Source organism: Genypterus blacodes, unplaced genomic scaffold (assembly GCF_046128005.1).
Source record: "Genypterus blacodes isolate CSIRO-AG114 ecotype Tasmania unplaced genomic scaffold, CSIRO-AGI_Gbla_v1 ptg000085l_1, whole genome shotgun sequence".
NCBI classification, from domain to species: Eukaryota; Metazoa; Chordata; class Actinopteri; order Ophidiiformes; family Ophidiidae; genus Genypterus; species Genypterus blacodes.
This window is the reverse complement of record NW_027466890.1, coordinates 1,603,854-1,624,483: the sequence shown is the minus strand read 5'-3', so window position 1 is coordinate 1,624,483 and position 20,630 is coordinate 1,603,854. Positions and strand designations below refer to the sequence as shown.

The 20,630-nt window shown below is 46.3% G+C and overlaps 3 protein-coding genes across 6 annotated transcripts in view; 2 read left to right on the top strand and 1 right to left on the bottom strand.

The window, feature by feature from the left end:
* The first annotated feature begins 281 nt into the window (after nt 1-281).
* On the top strand, nt 282-1,423 carry dnlz (DNL-type zinc finger). The gene is made up of 3 exons (XM_076158633.1): nt 282-646; nt 750-889; nt 980-1,423. Exons 1-3 carry the CDS (start codon nt 347-349, stop codon nt 1,131-1,133), a joined length of 594 nt encoding a protein of 197 aa, XP_076014748.1. The 5' UTR covers nt 282-346; the 3' UTR covers nt 1,134-1,423.
* Nucleotides 1,424-1,490: 67 nt separating this feature from the next.
* On the top strand, nt 1,491-4,007 carry uck1 (uridine-cytidine kinase 1). Its single transcript, XM_076158632.1, has 7 exons — nt 1,491-1,655; nt 2,092-2,251; nt 2,474-2,570; nt 2,669-2,811; nt 2,906-3,000; nt 3,105-3,153; nt 3,230-4,007. The coding sequence occupies exons 1-7, from the start codon at nt 1,566-1,568 to the stop codon at nt 3,409-3,411; spliced, it is 816 nt and encodes a 271-aa protein (XP_076014747.1). The 5' UTR covers nt 1,491-1,565; the 3' UTR covers nt 3,412-4,007.
* Nucleotides 4,008-4,978: 971 nt separating this feature from the next.
* The window catches only part of rapgef1b (Rap guanine nucleotide exchange factor (GEF) 1b), a 36,491-nt gene continuing 20,839 nt past the window's right edge, over nt 4,979-20,630 (bottom strand). Inside the window, exons 4-26 of one of the 4 annotated variants that reach the window (XM_076158631.1) lie at nt 20,386-20,542; nt 20,162-20,250; nt 19,900-20,052; nt 18,425-18,539; nt 18,054-18,240; nt 17,352-17,876; nt 16,663-16,865; nt 14,254-14,415; nt 12,317-12,463; nt 11,698-11,790; nt 10,600-10,685; nt 10,387-10,492; nt 9,638-9,713; nt 9,223-9,307; nt 8,611-8,703; nt 7,683-7,868; nt 7,364-7,448; nt 7,178-7,272; nt 7,003-7,081; nt 6,810-6,911; nt 6,623-6,720; nt 6,373-6,501; nt 4,979-6,282 (exon numbers count right to left, since the gene is read on the bottom strand). In XM_076158631.1, coding sequence (XP_076014746.1) covers nt 6,132-6,282; nt 6,373-6,501; nt 6,623-6,720; nt 6,810-6,911; nt 7,003-7,081; nt 7,178-7,272; nt 7,364-7,448; nt 7,683-7,868; nt 8,611-8,703; nt 9,223-9,307; nt 9,638-9,713; nt 10,387-10,492; nt 10,600-10,685; nt 11,698-11,790; nt 12,317-12,463; nt 14,254-14,415; nt 16,663-16,865; nt 17,352-17,876; nt 18,054-18,240; nt 18,425-18,539; nt 19,900-20,052; nt 20,162-20,250; nt 20,386-20,542 — 3,202 coding nt within the window. In that variant the 3' untranslated portion in view covers nt 4,979-6,131. The remainder of the gene's footprint in view (nt 6,283-6,372; nt 6,502-6,622; nt 6,721-6,809; nt 6,912-7,002; nt 7,082-7,177; nt 7,273-7,363; nt 7,449-7,682; nt 7,869-8,610; nt 8,704-9,222; nt 9,308-9,637; nt 9,714-10,386; nt 10,493-10,599; nt 10,686-11,697; nt 11,791-12,316; nt 12,464-14,253; nt 14,416-16,662; nt 16,866-17,351; nt 17,877-18,053; nt 18,241-18,424; nt 18,540-19,899; nt 20,053-20,161; nt 20,251-20,385; nt 20,543-20,630) is intronic. The other 3 variants (XM_076158628.1, XM_076158629.1, XM_076158630.1) reach the window with 3 other exon arrangements.

The following is a 20,630-nucleotide window of genomic DNA, read 5'->3' as shown; positions in this document are numbered from 1 at the left end:
AGTTGAGTAGTGCTGTTACATGACATCGAACCATGACGAATTAACTTAAATCAACTATACTAAAACTAAAAACAAGAAATCATTAAAGGCTGTTGGTTGAATATTGAGTTTTATTTAGATGGAATTCAACAAAGAAACGACATACATTTGATTATTTACATGAATTCCTCGCTCTGGCTATGTGTCGAAAGCAATGGCCTCTCATCGACCCAGACTCCACGAAACCAGACACTTTAATCAGTTGGAGTTTCGCTTCTGGGTCGACAACTGCAAATAAGCTACCAGTTGTGTAAGTGACGTCATCAAATCGCGCGGATGTTGGGGTAACACAGTCAGTATTTCTAGCATGGCGTTGTTACTGAGGCGTCTTTCTTTTCCGTGCTCACCTGTTTCTTTGAGTCCAGTATGTGGCAGTGGCAGTCGGGTGTTTCGGTGTTATGACAGCAGACCAGCTGTTTTTCTGCTGTCTGCTGGTTCTGTCAGTGGTCCACACCCGCTTACCGCTCAGAACCATCAGAGAGCTTTTCACTGGTTGTCTCCTGCCGGACTGCACCTTAGCAGAGGATTCTCAACTACTCCCTGCATCACAAGTGACTCCATTGGAAAGATTCACTCAACACATTATAATCTGGTTTACACATGCAAGGTAAGAGAACTTGTCCGTTTGTCTACATGTAAACAAATTGACCAAAACATAAGCAATGGCATGTATAAAATACTATTGTATGATGATGATTGTCTTTGTGCAGGTTTGCTCCACCAGATCTACACAGAGAATATCCAAGCTGTCTTACCACAAAGGTGTAGTGATCGTGACTTGTCCTGGGTGTGAGAATCACCACATTATTGCTGATAACCTGGGCTGGTTCTCTGACTTGGAAGGGAAAAGGTGAGTGCTGGTTTGAAACTGACATATCTGAATGATCAACAGCTGCATTTCTATGTTGTGGTGATCCATGCAACATGCCTTTTCTTTCAGAAACATTGAGGAAATTCTTGCAGCCAAAGGAGAGCTTGTGAAGAGGGTGGAAGGGAGTGATGCTTTGGAGATAGTGTTGCAGGAATCCAGGAAAGACAAGTCCGAGTGTGGTGAAGACACAGGAAAAGTGGACAGTGACCCAGAAAAACAATAACATCTCTACAATTGTATGATGTGAAATAGTTTTTTTAATATCTAGTTTAATAATAAATACAAAACATAATTGTAAATATCTTTGTTGCCATGTATCATGGTCATGGGAAAGTTGCTTATGATAGCAGTGGCTGATTAAAACTGTCTTTCCAGGTACTGATCTTTTTTTTTAGATTACTATAAGAAAAGGCTTACTTTACTTTAAACGTGATATATTAAAAGAATGTTTGTATACAGCGTTATTAACAGCCAAATTTGAATGATACAAGGAAAGGTAGAATTTCGTTATGACTACACTGACAAGGTGACATCAGGACCATTATTGTTATTTTCACTTATGTTTTGGTTCGTGAAATCTCGCGAGAACAAGTGTTTGTTTTGTTGTTGCTAGCAAAGCTATCTAGCGCTCAAGAGTCTTGTGTTTTCACCTGTCATGGCTGCTATCGCACCCCTAGACGAGGCGGACAGGCCTCGGCATCACCCTTTCTTGATTGGGGTTAGCGGAGGAACCGCCAGTGGCAAGGTGAGTTAATATCAGCCGGAGGGAAATCTAGGCAAAGGAAGCAAATGAGCGTTTAATTTAGCTTAGCTTAATCTGCTAACAGTAGCGGCGTTAGCGTTCACACTGAAGTTGTCAAAGCACTTCGCACGCCCATTAGAGTATTTACTTTGAATTTCCCGTCTTTTTTCAAACACACAGGTCTGAAGTGTTCATTTAAAACTAGCTAGCTGGCTAACTCGTGTAATTGAATGTGTAAACCCCGAAATGCTAATAAACAGCGGCAAAGGTCACGGTTTGGTAATCATGATGTTTAGTTCACAGTAAGGCAGCTTTCTTACCCTCATCTCTCAGAACACACAGTATAGACACATTTCAAGATACATTTAGTCAAGTCGGGTTCTTGTTCCCTAAACCCTTAACTTATCACTATCTAGTGAAACACGTTTTTTGTCTCAAGTCAACAGTGTGTGCCAAGATCATGGAGCTCTTGGGCCAGAACAAGGTGGACCACCGCCAGAGGAAGGTGGCGATCTTAAGCCAGGATTGCTTCTACAGAGTCTTGACACCAGAACAGAAAGCAAAAGCACTGAAGGGCCAGTACAACTTCGACCATCCAGGTTGGATGTTCGCGCGCGCACACACACTTTGAAGCTGTTGGTCAATCCAGATATTGAATTGGTGTATATGTAATTGCAAAAGATTTACATTTGTTTATTACACTGCAAAATAAATTTCCGATTATGTTGATTGAGAAAGACCTTTGGCAGTATCTCATGATTATCTGGAACATTGTTCATGCATGTGTATTGTTATTCAGATTCTATACTTTTGTTTTGCAGATGCATTTGACAACGAGTTAATGTACCAAACCTTGAACGACATCGTTGAGGGGAGGGTGGTGGAAGTGCCAACATATGACTTTGTCACTCATTCCAGGTGAGAATTGATTGATTCAGCCCCAATGCAGAAATGTATTATTACAAAATTACTACTTATGATTCCCTTATATGAAAACTGTGTGTGTGTGCTTGTAGGTTAGAAGACAGGATCACCATGTACCCAGCCGATGTGGTCCTCTTTGAGGGGATCCTCGTCTTCTATCCTCAGCAAGTGCGTGACATGTTTCATATGAAGCTGTTTGTGGACACAGACTCCGACGTCAGACTCTCTCGCAGAGGTATTGCCGTCTTTATCACGTATACAGTACAAAAACACAATTCCAGAGGTTACTAGATTATCATTCCCCCGGATCATTGTATCTTTTTTCCTAGTTCTGCGAGACATGAGCAGAGGGAGGGACCTAGAGCAGATTCTAACTCAGTACACCACGTTCGTCAAGCCCGCCTTTGAGGAGTTCTGTTTGCCTGTAAGTATGATGCCCCTCACGGACTGCATGCTTATTTTCCAGTGTCAGACATTCAGTCAACAAATACTCTTTGAGTAAACTTTATATGATTTCTTCTCTACCAGACCAAGAAGTATGCAGACGTCATCATCCCACGGGGCGTTGACAATATGGGTAAGTTATCTCTTGTAACGAGATCCACCCACAGCAACATGGCCAATACTAAACGTTTGCGCATTTGTCTCACCAGTGGCCATCAACCTCATAGTGCAGCACATTCAGGACATTCTGAATGGTGACATCTGTAAGTGGCAGCGTGGGTCCATGAACAGCCAAGGGCGAAGCCTCAAACGGGCCGTTTCAGAGCAGTGTGACCTGCCTAACACAACCACTAAAAGGGTGTTGATGGAGCCCAGCAGTCGCCCTCACTGAGAGGCAGCGGACAGTTGGATGAATGGATGTGTCCAGACTGTGAATGTGATCTTTGTGTAAGAATTACTGCTCGTGATTTGCATATAATAGCCTGCAACTGTTGCACGAGTCCCACTCCCTTCAGTCTTTTAAAATATAAAGATATATATATATATATAAAAATACTCACACGCACACACAATCCTATTGTGCAAGCGCATAGTTCTGCGATATTCGCAGAATTTCACGGTTCCTATTGGTTAAGAGATATTAAATGGGCTTGTCATGAATTGCTGTCTTCCAAGGTATAGGAACGATCATATCAGTGTAAGCTTTTGCACTTTTAGGTTTACCTTGTTTGTATCGACTACTGCTTTTTGTGTTGCTTTTAAGTTGAAATTCATATTTAAACTATCACGCACAAGTTATCCTTTTGCTTTCCCTGTTTGTTTTTGATAATTAATTGTATCGTATTTATATGTGCAGGCCCAATGGTGGTGTTTTAGTGGTATGACTGGTTGGTATACGAACCTGTGGATTACTCTAAACTAAATTCATGCCTTAACTTTTTTTCACTGAGCATTCTGTACAACAATAAATGGAAATCCACTTTTAAAGTTTTCTTCACTCGACTGTGACATGGTTATATTATACACACCACAAGTTTCCATTAATGAGTATTGATCTGTTTCTACAATGTGAGTCCATCTGTACTAAAAATCCATTGGACATTTTTCTGAAGGACATCCAAGTCCTGTAGATTTAAATGTATCCATACTATCCAGATCAATTTGTTTTGTAAACCAATTTGGGGAGTTTATTTCAAAGCTGGTTTTTCTGTAATTTTAAAAATATATTGTGCTGAGAAAGACTACAGTTCTTGTAACTATGGCTTCCATTTCTGTCATCCCACAGTACATTCTCCAACTCAACTACTTCCAGGTTAAATGTGTCATGTACAGATTTAATACTGCCACCTGTTTTATGGCACTCTGTCTTTCAACCATGAATAAAATTAAAAAAAATACACATTAAAACTTGTATGATTATGGACATTTACATAAACTGCAGGAACTTCACTCTTCACCTTGCCATCTGATCCCTATTTGTCAGGTGTCTTTGTACATACAGCAACACACCTACACACAAGTCTGTAGATGATGTGACAAGAAACAGATGGGAGATACATAATGGTTGTAGTTTTATGTCACCTGAGGATGTTCCTGGCCTGGGCGGCCTATCATGAGTTGGCATGGCAACGGCAAGCTGTAGGAGAAGTAGGAAGTTACGAGGGTAGAGATATTTAAGGTTCATGGCCTCATTGTTATGATGTAAAAAAACAGTTGGAATTCATGGAAATGTGCATTTTTTTCTGCTGAGTATTCTGTCCAACAGTAAACGGAAAATTAATGCTAAAAAGCAAAGTGCAAGTGCTATTGAAATATCGGGAAATCGAGCTTGCGACCAACAGGTTATGTAGAAACAGAGCTGTTTTATTGGAGTTTGAGAGCACAGTGTGATGTGTTGGGTTTTGACCGTAATCCCAAAGAGAAATTGAAATGATTTACTACAGCACATTTTGGAATGACGAACAGGCAAGTCGCCGAGGACTTCAGTCGCACATGGACACTCTTTCACACGCCGATATGATGGGACATGATTGATTGCCTGATGGTTCCTCTACACTTGAACATGGCACACAATGATTCAGTATGACATACATAGATCACAGCATCTTTAGTAATTCTCTTTTTGTGTTTTTGCTTTGCTTTTTTTAGTGCACATATGTATGGCACTTTGGGAGAAGCTAAACTCTTCTCATAAGCATAAACATCCTTTTTAAGAACAAAAGGAGCACTGTATATAATACATTTCATAACCATACATGATTCTTACACAAAATGTTTCAAAACAAACTCATCAGTTCCAGTCTCTAATGGTCATTCTCTCTCTCTCTCTCTCTTCAAGTACACACACACACACACACACACACACACACACACACACACACACACACACACACACACACACACACACACACACACACACACACACACACACACACACACACACACACACACACACCAGCAGCCGACCCTGGGGGGGGTGCACGGGGGGCTTGGTGACGTCACAGTTCACGGAAGGTCGCTGTGCACCGTTCGGGAGGTTCTGCTGTTTCGGGGGGGGGGGGGTCGGGAGTCACGGAGGAGGAGGGTGGCAGAGGCTGACCAACAAATGGCACGTAAATGAAGGAAAGGGAGGAGCATCTCAGAGAGTAATGGACCATTCACCGTAATCACTCGCACTCACACCCACCCACACACAAACACACACGCGCCAGAGCTCTAAATCTCTAAAATCGAGAGTCCGGGGAGCAGACTTTGGTTATTTCCGTTATCCCCTCGTCAGCTCCGAGCGACACACCACTCTTTCATAGCACCAGGCATCCTCCTCGTTTCGCTGCAGTCACCGGATCTCTTCCCCCGTCCCCAACGCCAAGAGCCGCTGTAATCCTAATCCCAATCTCTCCTGTAGTGGAGGAGCTCCTCGTAAACCCTGGCCCACGCTTCAGGATATCGTGTAGTGTAGTTTGTTCTGCATTCGCCACAACGAGTCTCCCCGTTCGCTCCAGAGGATGTCTTCCATTCATCTTTCTCTCAGTCTGTAGTAAAGTGGAGTTAGTGTCATGAAGCACAGTTGGAGGTCAGTGTCTGAGCCTCAGGGCGGAGGTCCCATGGGCCCTAGGTCTTCTCCTCGCGTTCTGTCTTACGCCTGGTGATGTTCTTGGGCTTGATCTTTAGTGAGAGCTCCCACAGGGCCTCCTCTGCCAGGTGGTCGCTGAAGTCGTTGAAGAAACAGACAATGTCTTCGTTGCGCTTAAGGTCATAATGCCTGGGGTGAAGAAAAGGAAAGTTTTGCATTTGTTAAAATAAGAACAACAAAGTGGGCATTATTGGTACACAACTGATGTGGCCAACTTACGCTTGCTGGAAGCGCCGCATGCTGTCCAGAATGTTGAACTGCTGCCAGCGTTTAGAGAAATTGACCTTCCCGTCGATGAAATCGGGGTTCCCCAGGTGGACAAAGGTCAGGTCCTGGAGAATAAGACCCCTTGATGGAACAGAAGGAGCAGCAAACATAAACAATACTGTCACATCACATCCTGGTTCATTGCAGGACATTTCGACTGAAGACTTTAGTTTCAAACACATGTGCACTTTAATCCACTTACAGGTAGGGGATGCACGGCGGCTCCACTTCAGACAGAGCTGCTCTGTACGCTCGAAAGGATGAGGAGCTGTCGATCAACGTGCAGTACTCTTCCAATCCCTGAAAAGAGAACAAGAAGAGATGAACAGGAGATGAGCAATGAGTGAGGAAAGGTCTTGACGCGTCTCTCTAAATAAATCTCGTCTCACCTCTGAGGTCTGTTTCTGCCACTCCAGCCTTCGAATCGGGGCGGAGTCCAAAGCGGACAGTATCGCCAAGTAGGAGTTGAAATTATTCAACTTCCGTAAGTGCTGCGATGACATAATTGCAAGTACGTTTTAGCCGTATGCACTTGAGAAAAAGAAACAGTGCTTAAGGTTTTAGAAATGTGAGGTGACTAACCTTCATGATCTTGATGAATTTGAGAAGCAGTTTCTCCCTATCTTGGGCTTTCTCCTGTTGAATTATCAAAGAGCGCACCCTACAGGATAGAGAAAAACATGTTATGTAACGTCTGACTAATGGGGAGGCGATGGCAGCATACCGATTAGATCTGAGGGACCTGATGATGTCATACCAATAGCTCATGTTGTTAAAGTGCTCTGTGAACTGAGTCAGGTTTGGACTCTTCTCCTCATTCTGCTCCTTGGCCCAAAGCAGTACCTCTGGAATCTAAATGTAGAGGGGAAAAGTGCGAGGGGACGTCAGTGCCAAAGCTTTGACACCAAACAAACAGACTGAACACTGTGGAAATCTGCCGTACCTCAATTTTGTAAAAGAGTTCCGCATCTAGGAGAGTGAGCTGATCGGCAATCTCGTGACTGCGGAAGTCGTGGAGAGTTCCGGGCCTGTGATGACACACACAAAATTGTTACACTGCTGCGGCCACAGAACTGGATTGGAGAGAAAACACGCTTCTTGGTTGTGTCGCGGTAATTTTCTGTGGTACAGCTAGATGGCGGAACAGATTTGAAAATGAACACAAAGATTACACTGTCTGTATAAGTGGAACGTCAGTGGGAGAAGATCACTGGAGAGGCTCGTAAAGGCCTAAATATTGGCACCGTGACCCCCTGCAGTACCTGGCGGAGACCCCGCGGGCGGCAAGTGGCTTGAGGGAGTTAGTGTAGCGCAGCAGCTTCTTCTGCTCGACTTTGTCCAAGATGTTCTTGCGGAGCACGCGGGCGAGACTGAGCTCGCCGTTGCACACCAGGGTGAACACCAGGTCCATCAGCTGCTTCAGGATGTCCTCCGTCAGCTCCACCAGGCTGGTGAGGGGAGAGGAAAGAAGTCAGATTCATAAATGTCCCTATAATAGATCCGAATTGTGAAGTCTTGAAAAGTGAGAAAACATGTGAAGCAACTTAAACCCCAGAGTGCTAAAACTTGGAACAATGAGGTCTCAGGGTGACGTTGCATCAGTTTGGGAAAGTTTTTCTGGTTGCAGCTGTCAGCAGAACAATATAGTTTTGGATTATGTAGTTCAAATGAGGATTTTAATCCCCTAAAGTTGGGCTCCAATTCACAGTCAGTGGGGTAGCTGTGTGTGTGTGTGTGTGTGTGTGTGTGTGTGTGTGTGTGTGTGTGTGTGTGTGTGTGTGTGTGTGTGTGTGTGTGTGTATGTGTGTGTGTGTGTGTGTGTGTAGGGGGCGTGTCTTGTGTTTGATAATACCACAGTTCTGCTGCTCTGGCTTTGGAAATGAATGACTCAGTCGGAACTAAAACAATGCCGTGTGACAAGAGGAATTTCTCAACAAAGATATCTGACTTACACGCAACAGCAAATCTCTTACATAGACTGACATTTGAATATATTGAACCCACAATTTGAAAAATACAAAAATAATCGTACAAGAACACAAAAGGATCTGTCACTGACTAAGTTTACAAGTTCTTAACTCGGTTTCAACCAAAACCCCAGGTCTGGAAATGGGTTTGTTTCCTTCAACGGCGGACTTCAAAGTTTGTTCATTCATTTGCCGAAGACGAGAACTTTGGAGTCGTACTCACCACAGCTCATCCACCACGCGAACCAGCACGAAGAAAGTGTTTTTGCTGACTCGCTTTTTGAAAGTGTCCGGACTGTGGCAGAACCTGGTGTATGTGCCGAGTGGTCAAGGACCATGACATAAATACTGTTGCACTGCAAATAATGCACAAATTTGGGATTTCCCAACACACACAAACCCTCATGGTTTTAACCATATAACCCACCATTTCTGGACTTTTATTAGAGCTCCCCTGATATATCATATCATTATTTCATTTTTGTATTTTTGGGCACAAAGGGTCAAAATCTGTGGTGAAACATGGCTGTTTCACTTGTTCTCATTATACAGACATGTGTCTTAACATCAAACTCATTTGTTGGCACTCTTCAACACATTAATGCTTGTCGGCCCTGGATTGATCGGCACTAGAGAATTCTGGGAGTGAAAGTACTTACTAAAGAGCCATTGAGCAAGTCACACTATCCCAATACTGATAATAGTTTAGAATACAACAACTTTCAGTGGAGAAGTACAGTCGCACATCTTCACCGAGTGCAGATCTGTCTTCAAATCCCCCCAAATACATAACATTGAAGCCGAGTGACACGTTGAGCAGTTTGATGAAGGATATCTGTAGTGTAGCTTCTTAATGAGGTCCTCTGGGGTTATAAACGTCCTATATGTAGTCAGGAAGGCTTCACAGTACAAAACGAGGTCTGTCAAGCGAAAAGAGAGAGAGAGAGAGAGAGAGAGAGAGAGAGAGAGAGAGAAGTGGCACATTTCAGTTGACGTGCAGCTCAAGTCCCCCAATTAACCAACCAAAGCTGAAAACACAGCACATACACCTGACTGATACAACACAAATAACAACCAGAGGAAGACTGAGGCGTTTCTAAAGTGATCCGAACAACTGGGATGACTAAAAACACACTTAACAGACAAATATAAATCACGGCATTCGAACATAAAATGATTACCGCCTTCAAATCAAACCTGAGACAATAAAGCACGATTAAGATGAGTCATGAATGTGTCCTGGGCCGTACCTTTGCGGTCCGTTTCTGTGGCGTGGACTAAAAGGATGTCTCCCGATCCGGCGCGGACGTCAGGGCCGTCGTCACTCTGGGTCAGGCGAGCGCGGGGGAGAGAGAGAGAGAGAGAGAGAGTGGAGAGGAGGAAGATGAAGGGAGAAGGAAGGTTAAGAGTTGATGGGAGTTACAGCGGGGGATGCAGTCTAGACTATTGCCTCCCACCCTGTCTTGCTGAATAGTGAGCCCCCACCTCTCACGCTCCTGCAGCAGCTAGACTGATGATGGAGGAAAAAGTGAGACTTGTGTGCAGTGGTGGTAAACGTGTCCTCTTTACAGGCTGTAAATGTCATCAGCCGGCATTTGTTCGGCTTTCTTTCTCCCTTTTTGCTCTTCGGATCGATCGGTTATTAATCGCTGCTGTGCCTTTGCCCGTTGCACACAGACACACACACTTCTGTCTATCAGACTGCACCAAACTGAAAAAAAAGGAGTGGAGGAGCAGGAGGAGGAAGAGGAAGGGTGGGGGGTGGGGGGTGGGGGGGGGGCAGCCTGCATTTTCTAAAGCTTAACTCCAGGGGGCAGCAATGGCTATCAGTGGTGCATCTCTGAATCAGATTTTACACCCGAGTGACTCACACGACCTTTACCCTGTGCTTGATAAACATGATAAAATGTGCTTTGTGTGCTCCAGCGGTTATGCTCTTCAAACTTAAGATTGAAAACACATCAACGACATCACCGAGCAGCAGCAGCAGCAGCCCTACCTCTTGTTTTAGTGTTATCCTACTCATGATCTCTTTGTGGTCTATGAGGGAGAGCTCGTCCACGTCCTCCTCGTCGCTCCCGGCCGATTCTGACGGCTTCTGCCTCCTGAAAACAAACGACACAGCCGTCATCAATCGGACACAGACAGCAAGACGACCATAGCTTCCCGATGTCTTAACAGTAGCCCGTTGTCCCACATGGACGGCCTTTACCTTTCCTTGTCCAAAGCTTCTTTGCTATTGGTGGTTGGCATCTGTGGTGTGGGGTCTTGAAGCGCATCATCATCCGTGATCGTTTCCTAATTAACGAGGGGGGGGAAAAGCGATTATCAACATTTGTAGGTTGCACGACACGTCAGAGAAAAAACGCCATGCAGTGACAGAACGCTGGCTAAGGATGAGATCGTTGAACCACCAAGATCTCATGCAGGACATTTGGTGGAGCGGAAGATGGGAGGCTATACAACAATGTCTACTAGCACGTAAACAAAGAATGTTATTCCTATTAGTGTTGACTAAGATTAGATTTAATAAGATTAGATGTGTAGTTGTCTCAGTATGAGCAAAGGCAAACCAAATAGAAGAGACCCAGTACAGAACTACAGACACATGTTGACCAGAGGGTAGAAAACAAACTAGCACTAAACTAACTAAAAATACAACCACCCCCACATATATTCATTTGTTTAGTTCCTCTTTCTCAGTACAAATATTACACACATAGACATACACACACCACACCCCCACATGACTAACATCCAATCAAAACGCACGCGATGACCCAAAGGAATTTAAACACAACCACATATAATCACACACGCACACAAAAAGGACACAAAAGCTGTTATGAGGAATGTTATTGGGAAATTGGAAACCGGTGAAACGTTGAGAATCCTTTTTTTTTTTTTTTTTTTTTAAAGCAGCAGCATGTCAGGTGTTAGATCAGAACGAGGTTAAGTGCTCGGTGCAGTCTAAAGCGCAGTCAGGAAAACAGTAATCACCAGCCAGGCAGTCAGCACAACACATGGATGGACATCTATCCACAGACACCACCACAGCACATGAGGCCCTGACAAGCACGCAAACCTGTGAACCTGAAGTCATGTTCAGTCAAGTTTGCCTTCATTCAAATTCCATTCCAGCGCGATCAACTCAGGAGATGAATCAATAGGCGCCGCTGGTTTTGCGCTGTGAGTCAAACAGGCCTCGTCACACTCAATCCTCCGCCTGCTTTTGTATTGATTCATATCCTGAAGGGATGCTGCTTTGTAAATGGAATTGACCTTTCACCCTTGGCGGTCAGCTACTTACTCTGAGGGAGAGAGGCAGCTCTCCATTGGCCTGGCTGGATGAGTACAGGTTGACATACTCCCCCTCCCCGCCCTCGTCATTCGCGCTCTCACTCTACGAGAAAAGAGGAGGGACACAAACCACGGCGTGAGGGAGCGAAGAGGGGCACAGAGTGTTCGGTAGGGGTGGGACAGATGTCAAGTATGAACAAAAAAAAAATGGCTGAGGAGAGAGAGTGACTAGCCAAAGTCTGGTGTGGTTCAGTGAGCAATGTGCTTCCCAGCTCAGTCTGGTTTTGGCCACCAGGTGGCACTGGAGTGCATCATTTGTAGAGGTGGCAAGAAGAACATGCAGTGCAAAGATGCTCTACTAGGATTCTTTTAAGACCAATAATCAGACAGCAGACAGTTTGTGGGCAGTGATAATGACAACAAGACACTTCTAAGTGAATGAGTCACTGTGTCACCATCTGAGCAACAATAATGAAGTAATCCCACACTGTTAATCTAACACCTAACTGCCATGGGACCCGTATCACATCTATATTTGGAGAAATGTTTCAGTTATCTCCTGATATAATGCAGTGACCGGTTGTGTCCGACGCCTGTGTCCGACGTCTGTCTGTAGACTGGAAGCTCACCGCTGAGTTGTGGAGAGAGTCAGTGAGAGAAGACTCAGAAGGAAGACAGACGGCCACAGAGCCCATAGCGCCAGCAAGGGAACCGTTGGGCCCGCCCCCGCTGCCATCCAGTATAGTGGCATTGGTCAAGGCAACCTGGTCGGAGCTCTGCGATTGGTGGAGAAGAACGAAAGGAGGAAAAAAAAATAAAGGACTAAAAGAGGTGAAGAGAGAGCAGACAGAAAACGAAGCTGAACAGTAGGAAGGATGGAAAGGGTTTGGCCTCTTTCTCCGCAACCTCTGTTACGCCTCCACCATGGGGATGATGTGCCTGAACGTGAAATGCGCAGCACAAATGCACACACACCGGAAAACTAAAAAGTCAACCCCTCAAGTGACGGAAACTCCGGATAACATGTCGACACACAAGACAGGACCTCTGAGGCGGAAACGCAGAGACAAGCGAGTCACGTGTGAGCACTTATATGTGCGTATGGAAGATGTCTTGGCAGTGAGCATGAGCATGTCTGTGTGTGTGTTGAGGATGGGGGGGTCAGATTGGCCAGCCCAGGAGATGCCTGTCAGTAGGGAGGTAGTCTGAACCTGTTTTAACACGTTGTACATACCAGCCCCGTTTCTGCATACCAGCACAGAGCAGCGAATACAGATCACCGACACACACACACACACACACACACACACACACACACACACACACACACACACACACACACACACACACACACGGGATCAACTGGAAATTAAAGCTGCACATTTTCCACATTCTTTCCAAGAAGTAGTCGGGAGTAATTACAAAATACTTGCTATACTAACAGCGACGACACACAGGGAGAGACAGATTTCCACATTCAAATGAACAATTGAATATTTCCTTCGCCTTCTATCCAACAAATGCACCCCCCCCCCCCCCCCAGCTTGATTTTACTGGCTTTCCTTCTCCCGTGACATTCCCCCCAAAAAACATCATGCCCCAAGGAGCTGAGGAATGCAAACATTCCAATGGAACTGACAAATGTGTGTGTGTGTGTGTGTGTGTGTGTGTGTGGGTGGTGTGTGTGGGGGGGGGGGGGGGAGTTGAGGCAAGAGCAATGGGAGCAAGAAAAAGAGGAAAGTGTCTGACGCCGGAGGATGTGCAAGACAGAGGAGGGACGGAAGGATGGAAGAGGAGCAGAAATGGGAGGAATGTGTTTTCGATCAGGTCCATCTGGAGCAGCGTTCCGCTGGAGTTATCCTAGGGGAGATCCATACCGTCTCACAGTGCACCCCACACACTGTGAGGGTCACCATGGGTCAACCCCCACCAAGCAAATAACCCTGAAGACATTGCAGGGACACATCCATGTCCACTACAGGGTCAAAGGCTCGCGGGTTTGTTTCGGCTATTCCTTGAATATGGTGTCGATTAACCACGAGCTAATTCATTAACAGGAACCTGTTCGACCGGCAAACACTTACCTACCACAAACCTGACAGGCAGCTGACATATTTGATTGATAAACGAGTTGTTTTTGCATTTAATTAATTTTCTGCAGACGCTTAACTGGCTGACTGAATCTCAGAGGCAAAACATTTTTGAAAAAAGGGTCAAAAAAATGCCCAGACAAGAAGCATCTGGCGAATCGTTTCAGTGCAACACACACACACACACACAGCAAGTAACTGCACACACTCATGAGCACACGGTCACAGATAAGCACACACTGATCGTACCATATCCAACCAATTCACACAGGCAAAACACACATATGGAACACAAATGGGTGATTGGGATGAATACAATTTAGAAAGCAAACAGGGGATGTAACATCAGAGCCTTAAAGGGGCAGACAGTGTCACACACACAGCACACGCAGCTCACACTGCCGCTGGATTGGATCCAGGGCCACACGGCACCCAGGACCTGACAGGAAGAGACTGGGTGGGGCTGGAGAACTCACCGTGGGCGTGGTCAAAGACGCTTGACCAATCAGGTAGGAGTTAGAGACGGACATGCTGAGGCCCAGCCCAGAGCCCGCCTCCTCCATGGCCGCCACAGACGGCTGGAGGTGGCAGGAGAGAGAGGAGGAGGAGGAGGAAGAGGGGGAGGAAGAGTGCGAGGCCTGGAGAAGAAAACAAAAGGGACGACAAAGAGAGAGGAGAGAGCGAGAGGAGAGAGCGAGAGAGAGAGAGAAAGAGAGGCAGGTAGAAAGAGAGGGAGAGCAACGGGGATTATGAAAAGGAAAGGCGGGTGTTATGGGAGGAAGAGAAGAAAAAAAGGGGGGACAGTTGATTACACTAGTAAGCAGATAGCTGAATTAGAGCAGATTTAATCAAAGTTGAGGAGTAGTAAAGTCAAAAGTGTTGAAAGCTGAGGGGGGGTTCGTTGTAGTTGATCAACCTGATGACTGGAGACGTGCAGCTCAACTACAGAGACGTGACACCTCTTAGGACCGTAGGCTGACCCACTGTCAATATGCTGTGTTCTGTTAGGGCTAAACTTAATTCTGGAGAGACCTAAATCCGAATGTGTCCTGTGACCATCATGGGTCACATACAGTATACTCGCTGTCTTTGTGTCACACTTAAAAAAACCCAACTCGTTTTATGTGCTGGGCTTTAAAGGCTTTAGATAAAACCAGGCCAACTACAGCAGAGTTCTTAAAAGGGCCAATATGATCTGTTCCATTTTTTCCCACCCATTTCCTTATCCGCACAGCAGCTGAAATTATTATTATTTTTTTTTTGCAAAGCTGTGAAAAGTCGCCAAAGCGTGTAAAGCCTGGAACACGGGTTTATGGAGGAGGCAAACAGGCTTCTTTCGCTCGGCAGCCGCTCATCAAGTCCAATACATGAAGCCGGATTAGGGCCTTGTGGCAGGAAATGGAGATGAGTGCAGTTTGACTCGGTGCTCGGACAAGAATGGCACAAACAAAAGCCGGCACGCGGCTCCAATCACACAGCTTTGGTGACATAAAGGACGGACAATGGCGACGGGGGGGAGAGAAAGACAAAATGACTCTATGAGGGGGCCAGACTGTTCTCAGACACTTCTGCAAAACCCTGGAGAAGGTCATTGCAAGTCTACTGTCCTCAACGCGATTACTAAGCGCTAAGATCACCACAGCTCATGGCGTCCTGAGGGACCCATCCCTCCCAGGTCACCGTCTGTTTCAACTGTTACAAAGCAATTAAAACATAGACAAACAGACCCCAGAGCCATAACTGCACTAAATGCTGCCAAGAGATGATGCTTCATGTAATGCAAATGTATACAAGCTGAATGTGAAAGTGTGAAAATGTACTGTGTGTGTGGTTGTTATGCAGTTTTTACAGTCTTAGTTTGTTTAGTTTATTTATTTCAGAGGCTTCTTTATTGAATCATTTTCCACAAGAAACTACTTCTACTACTTCTACCCTATTCTAGATCAATGTGTCACTTCTGAGCTTGTTTAGCAGGCGTTGGTTTGTGAATGCCATCCAATTTCAAGTGGGAATTAACGTCATTATTTCAAATATTAACCAGTTTAAGTGAGGGGGGAGATGAGCGACATGCACCGCACAGTGTTTGTCGCTCATCTGCACAGTGTTTGGCTGATGTTGTAGCTGTATGAGGGTTTCAATCCAAAATGACCTCTGCTGATCTCTGCCGCTGGATCAGAATAAAACAGCTGACCGCAGTGTGACCTCACATGTGGCGGGTTATCCTACTGTCTCTCTCTCTCTGTCTCTCTCTGTGTGTGGGTCTCTCCATTGACCACCTGTCAGACAGTTGTCTCAATTAATCGCGACGCTGACCCAGATTAAGATAAGTGGACTGTATCTGATAGGGGACGGGGGGACGGGGGGGACGGGGCTGATAGAGGCGCGTCTTATCTCTCATTGGCAGCCAAACGCCCCCCATACAGGCAGACGACTGCTGGATTACAAGAAAAGAGGGGGAGGGAGAGAGTCGGGAAAAGAGGGGTTGAATAGGGGAAAGAGATAACAAGATAGGAGTGCGGCTCGAGAGAAAGCTGATGGGAATTACCACGGAGAGTTCAGCCCCAGAATGCAACCAGCGAATCTTCTCCACTCTTTCCTTTCCCGCCAGAGAAAAACATGAGGAAACAGGGATCTGCACCAAGCTCCACTCCGGGAGGTTGTTTATATTGTTTATGTCGGTTCAATACACCACTCTCATAAAGAGCAGTAACTGGCGAGCCTGTCTCCGCAACCCTCCATCTCTGCTGGCAACTGTTGTGTGAGCTGATCCTAAACACTGCCATCAACAAGAGCGTCCCATCCACAATCATTGCTCTTACATTTTCAAAAAAATACACCTGGGGAGGTCCACAGAGAGGGGGAAAGGGGGGCGGGGGTTCCCTTACCAGTTGCCTTTGCTTAGGGGGCAACGCCGGGGGCAGCAGCGGCTCGTGGACGGAGTCGGTGCTGCTGAAGGAGTCGTTGAAGCCGTAGACTTCCTGGAAGCGCTTGTTGCGCTGCTCGTAGATGCTCTCGCTCTGCGGCATCTGGTAGAACACGGAAGGCTGTGGCTCCGAGTAGTCTTCCACAAACTGCATGTACTGGAGGACTGGAAGGAAGGAAGGAAGGAAGGAAGGAAGGAAGGAAGGAAGGAAGAAAGGGGGCGAGGGGCAGATTAGATTACCCGACTTTAACCAAGTTGGACGCCTTCTTTTCCCAACCAATCAATCAATCTATGCATACATGGGATTACATTATATCGGAAAATAAAGCTGTAATTCCAGAAATGTGGTTGAAATGGCAGGAAGGAGTGACAGTACAGAATGATCATACAGTAGCTTTGGAGGAAGTGATGTAACAAGTTTGTAAGGAAATGACCAAATGTTTCCCTATGTGCCCCTGGAGCTGCGCCCATTGTAGCACATCCTGGTATTCACTTCCTGCCTCTATTCACACTGGAATATTTCCTTGACATCAGCGTTGCGCACAAACTGACTACACAGTGCAGCCAATGTCCAAATGCTCCGTCCTAAATCATTTCCTAAACTCATCATTAGTCCCCCACTACCCCCCTGCCTCCCTTTCCCTCACTTACTGTGTCTGCTCTTCTTCTCTGGCAGCGGAGGTGGGTTGTCGGGAACGTCTGCATTCTCGCTGGCGATGTATTGGGAGACAAACACCGAGCCGTTGGTCTGGGGCATGGGCGAGATGGCCGTGAAAAGGGGAAAAGGCGGCGTCGGGTGCAATTCCTCTTCGGACAAGTTGTCGTATTGGGAGGGGTAGCGCTCATACTGGACCCTGGAGCCACCATCAGGGAAGGGCGACATCTGGGTGCTCCGCCGCTTCTTCTGTGGCAGGGCGGGGGGTGCGCTTATGCGGGAGGACTGTAAGGGATTCGTCTGGTTGGGTTGTGGGGTCCAGTATTCTGGGGGCTGCGTGGGCGGGGGGGCGCTAAATCGGGGATGTGAGGAATATTGTCCGGGGACTGGGGACGACGACTCGCTGTGAGACTCGGGCAGGGGGCTCAGGCACCCTCCCACAGGTATCGGGGGCAGGTTGTCCCCAACTGACAAGTCCTGGTGTAGGAAGTCGTAATCTGGGTCGTAATTCTCTGTGTTGTCTGTATCGGTGAAAAGGGAACAAATTAGATTCCTTACATAACACAATGACCAAGAGCATGTTGCTGTAATGCTGCTCCTAAATTAAACCCTTTCATGGGATATTACATCGAGATGTATTAAGTATTCATCTGCCCACACAGATTAACGGAAGCGCGTACGTGTGTGTGTCTTCTCACCGAGCGTCTCACAGCTGGTGTTACGAGAGCACTGGCCGCTGTCTTGCTCCATGGAAGAGAGTTGTTCATCAGACTTGCTGAGCTTCCCCATGCTGCTACTTGGGGAGAGTCGTGGAGAGTTGCCACCATACGACTGACTCCCCCCAGAGAAACGCCTCTGAAGGAACTCCTGTTCGTAGTCCTGCTGCTGTGCACAAAGACAAGAACGTGAGTTTGGTTCAAATATGTTCAAAGTAGCTTTGTTTGAAATCACACGTGTGCTGAAGCGAACACGTTTGCTGATAGCTTGACGGATTAGTTTGCCTGCCTGTGACGCCAAACTGGGCCACAATGTACAAACAGTACATCCCCCAATGAGGTTAAACCCTCACCTGTCTGTGAACGCTGCAGGGGAGGCTGGAGCCGCGGCTCATGGGGGCGACCACCGCCACCCGTGTAGGCGAAGGGGCTGACTGGCGCTTCTTAGGGGGTAGAGCTGGAGGAGGACTATTCACAGATAAACAGAAAGAGAAAAATAAAACAACAGCAAGATTGGAATTTGGAATGTCAATGTGAAGATTACAACAAGCACTCTATAAACACACTGTCTCGAACATGTGTGCACACACAAATTAATGTATGAATACATGAGGACACATTATCCCTCCAGGAAATCATGAAATGAGGATGAGGGTGTCTCATGTAAGCCTCTCTCAGCTATGACATGATGCCTCCCTGGTAATTAATGCTATTTTAGAATTTTTCTTTGGCAAATAAATACCAGGTCAAAATGGGGCAAAATACTGGAGAAAGGGGGCTACGACAAGCCCAGCAGAAGACACTGGATTGGTCAGTCACACACTCTCATGCAATGTTGGCGCTTCTGATTGGATAAAGAAGGTTTCAGGAAGTGCGTATACGACACAAACTTCAGGACGGATGCAACCATGCAAGTCAAAGCAACTTTCATCCAATCCAGAAGGTTTATAGGGAGGATGGGGGGTTGCCAATAAATGGGATGTTATAATGGAGAGAGGGGGACGGGGGACGGGGTGATCCTATGGTCTAACATACTTCTCCTTCTGGGAGGGTCTCCTTTGGCCAGCGTCAGCACTCAACTGTGCTCTGTTCCCACAGAGAAACCACAGATAAAACAAATGGGGAGAGACAGAGCAGAAGGAATAAGAAGGAAAGAGAAAGAGCAACAAATCAGCTAAAGTGTGCCATACCCAGAGCCTATGAAGTGGGAGAGTAGACAAAGAGTTTTAAGGAGTCAAGGGTTTTTACATGTTTGGATAGACGGATAAGCAGCTGATTCCCGCGGCGAGGACTAAAAATACACAAGAAAACACAGCCGCCACCATGGCTGATTTTCAACGCAGGTAGGTGGAACGAGAGCGAATGAAAGCGATGTGAAGTGAAAATCACTATACCTTTCCACATCCTAAAAATAACTTCCTCATTCCTCATTAGAGGCATACATGACATTCTCAGAGAAAGTAAAAGTTTATAACTTCTCATGGAACAATTTGTCATGTAAATGGGGCGCTTCTGCTTTTCGACCACAGCGCAGCACAGACGACTCTCTGTGTCTCACTGGGGACTAACACCAAACAGCAACGAGAAACCTTGAATTACGCAGTAATTAAGCACTCCCTATTGCAGTTGTTCTTTTACATACAGTGTTATATTGTTGTTATAATGTCTCAATGTTACTGCCTGTACACTTATGATGGCAGACTCACTGATGTATCTCAAGCCCTTCACAGTTCATTTCAAGTTGATACACAAAGTGAAGTTATGTGGAGTCCACGACTTTTCAGCGCAGAAGTGTATGATTCATGACATTGATGTGTGTCTTCCCTACCTGAGCTCTGCCATCTTGGCCTCAGGAAGGGGGGGTTTGGGCGGGGCTACGTCCTCCTCCGGTGCATCAGAGACGGCCTCTGCTGTAGGAGCTGCAGGGGGCGACTTATTCGAAGTCTCCAGCTCGAGCGAGGGCACCTCTGGTGACACATTGCTACAGAGTACAGACGAAAAGTAAGTCCATCACTGCGTGTAGGTGTGTGTGTGCGTGTGTGTGTGTGCATGACCATATTTGTATTCTGTAGAACATGCTTTGTGCTCACCTCTCTGCTGTGGTAGCAGGTGGTGCTGGTTTGTTCGGGGTGGTTGGTGAAGGCTGCTCCTGTTTCTCTATGGTCAGTTTCACCAGTTCCTGTTAACAGAAACACAACGCTCTAAATTCTTCACGAAAATGCCACAGTGAACAATACCACACTAAAGGCATAGTAATGACTGGGTTTTCAGTTCAACAGACAGGAGCGTTACTCTTGAATGGTGCACAACCCACCTTTACTCCATCCAGCACTGCTTTGATGACACTGGTGACGGCGGCAACATTTTCCTTGTCCTCCAAGTCGATGCCATCCAGCATCACCTGGTCTGACCAGCGGATGAGGTTGGCCAGACTCTGGTACACACGATTATGGCAGGAAGAGAGCGCCGAGCTATTGGTGGTGGTGGGGGAGCATAAGAGGAATTCAGGAAGGAGAGAGAGAAATGTGGCAGAAAGGAGACAGAAAGCACAGGGACACA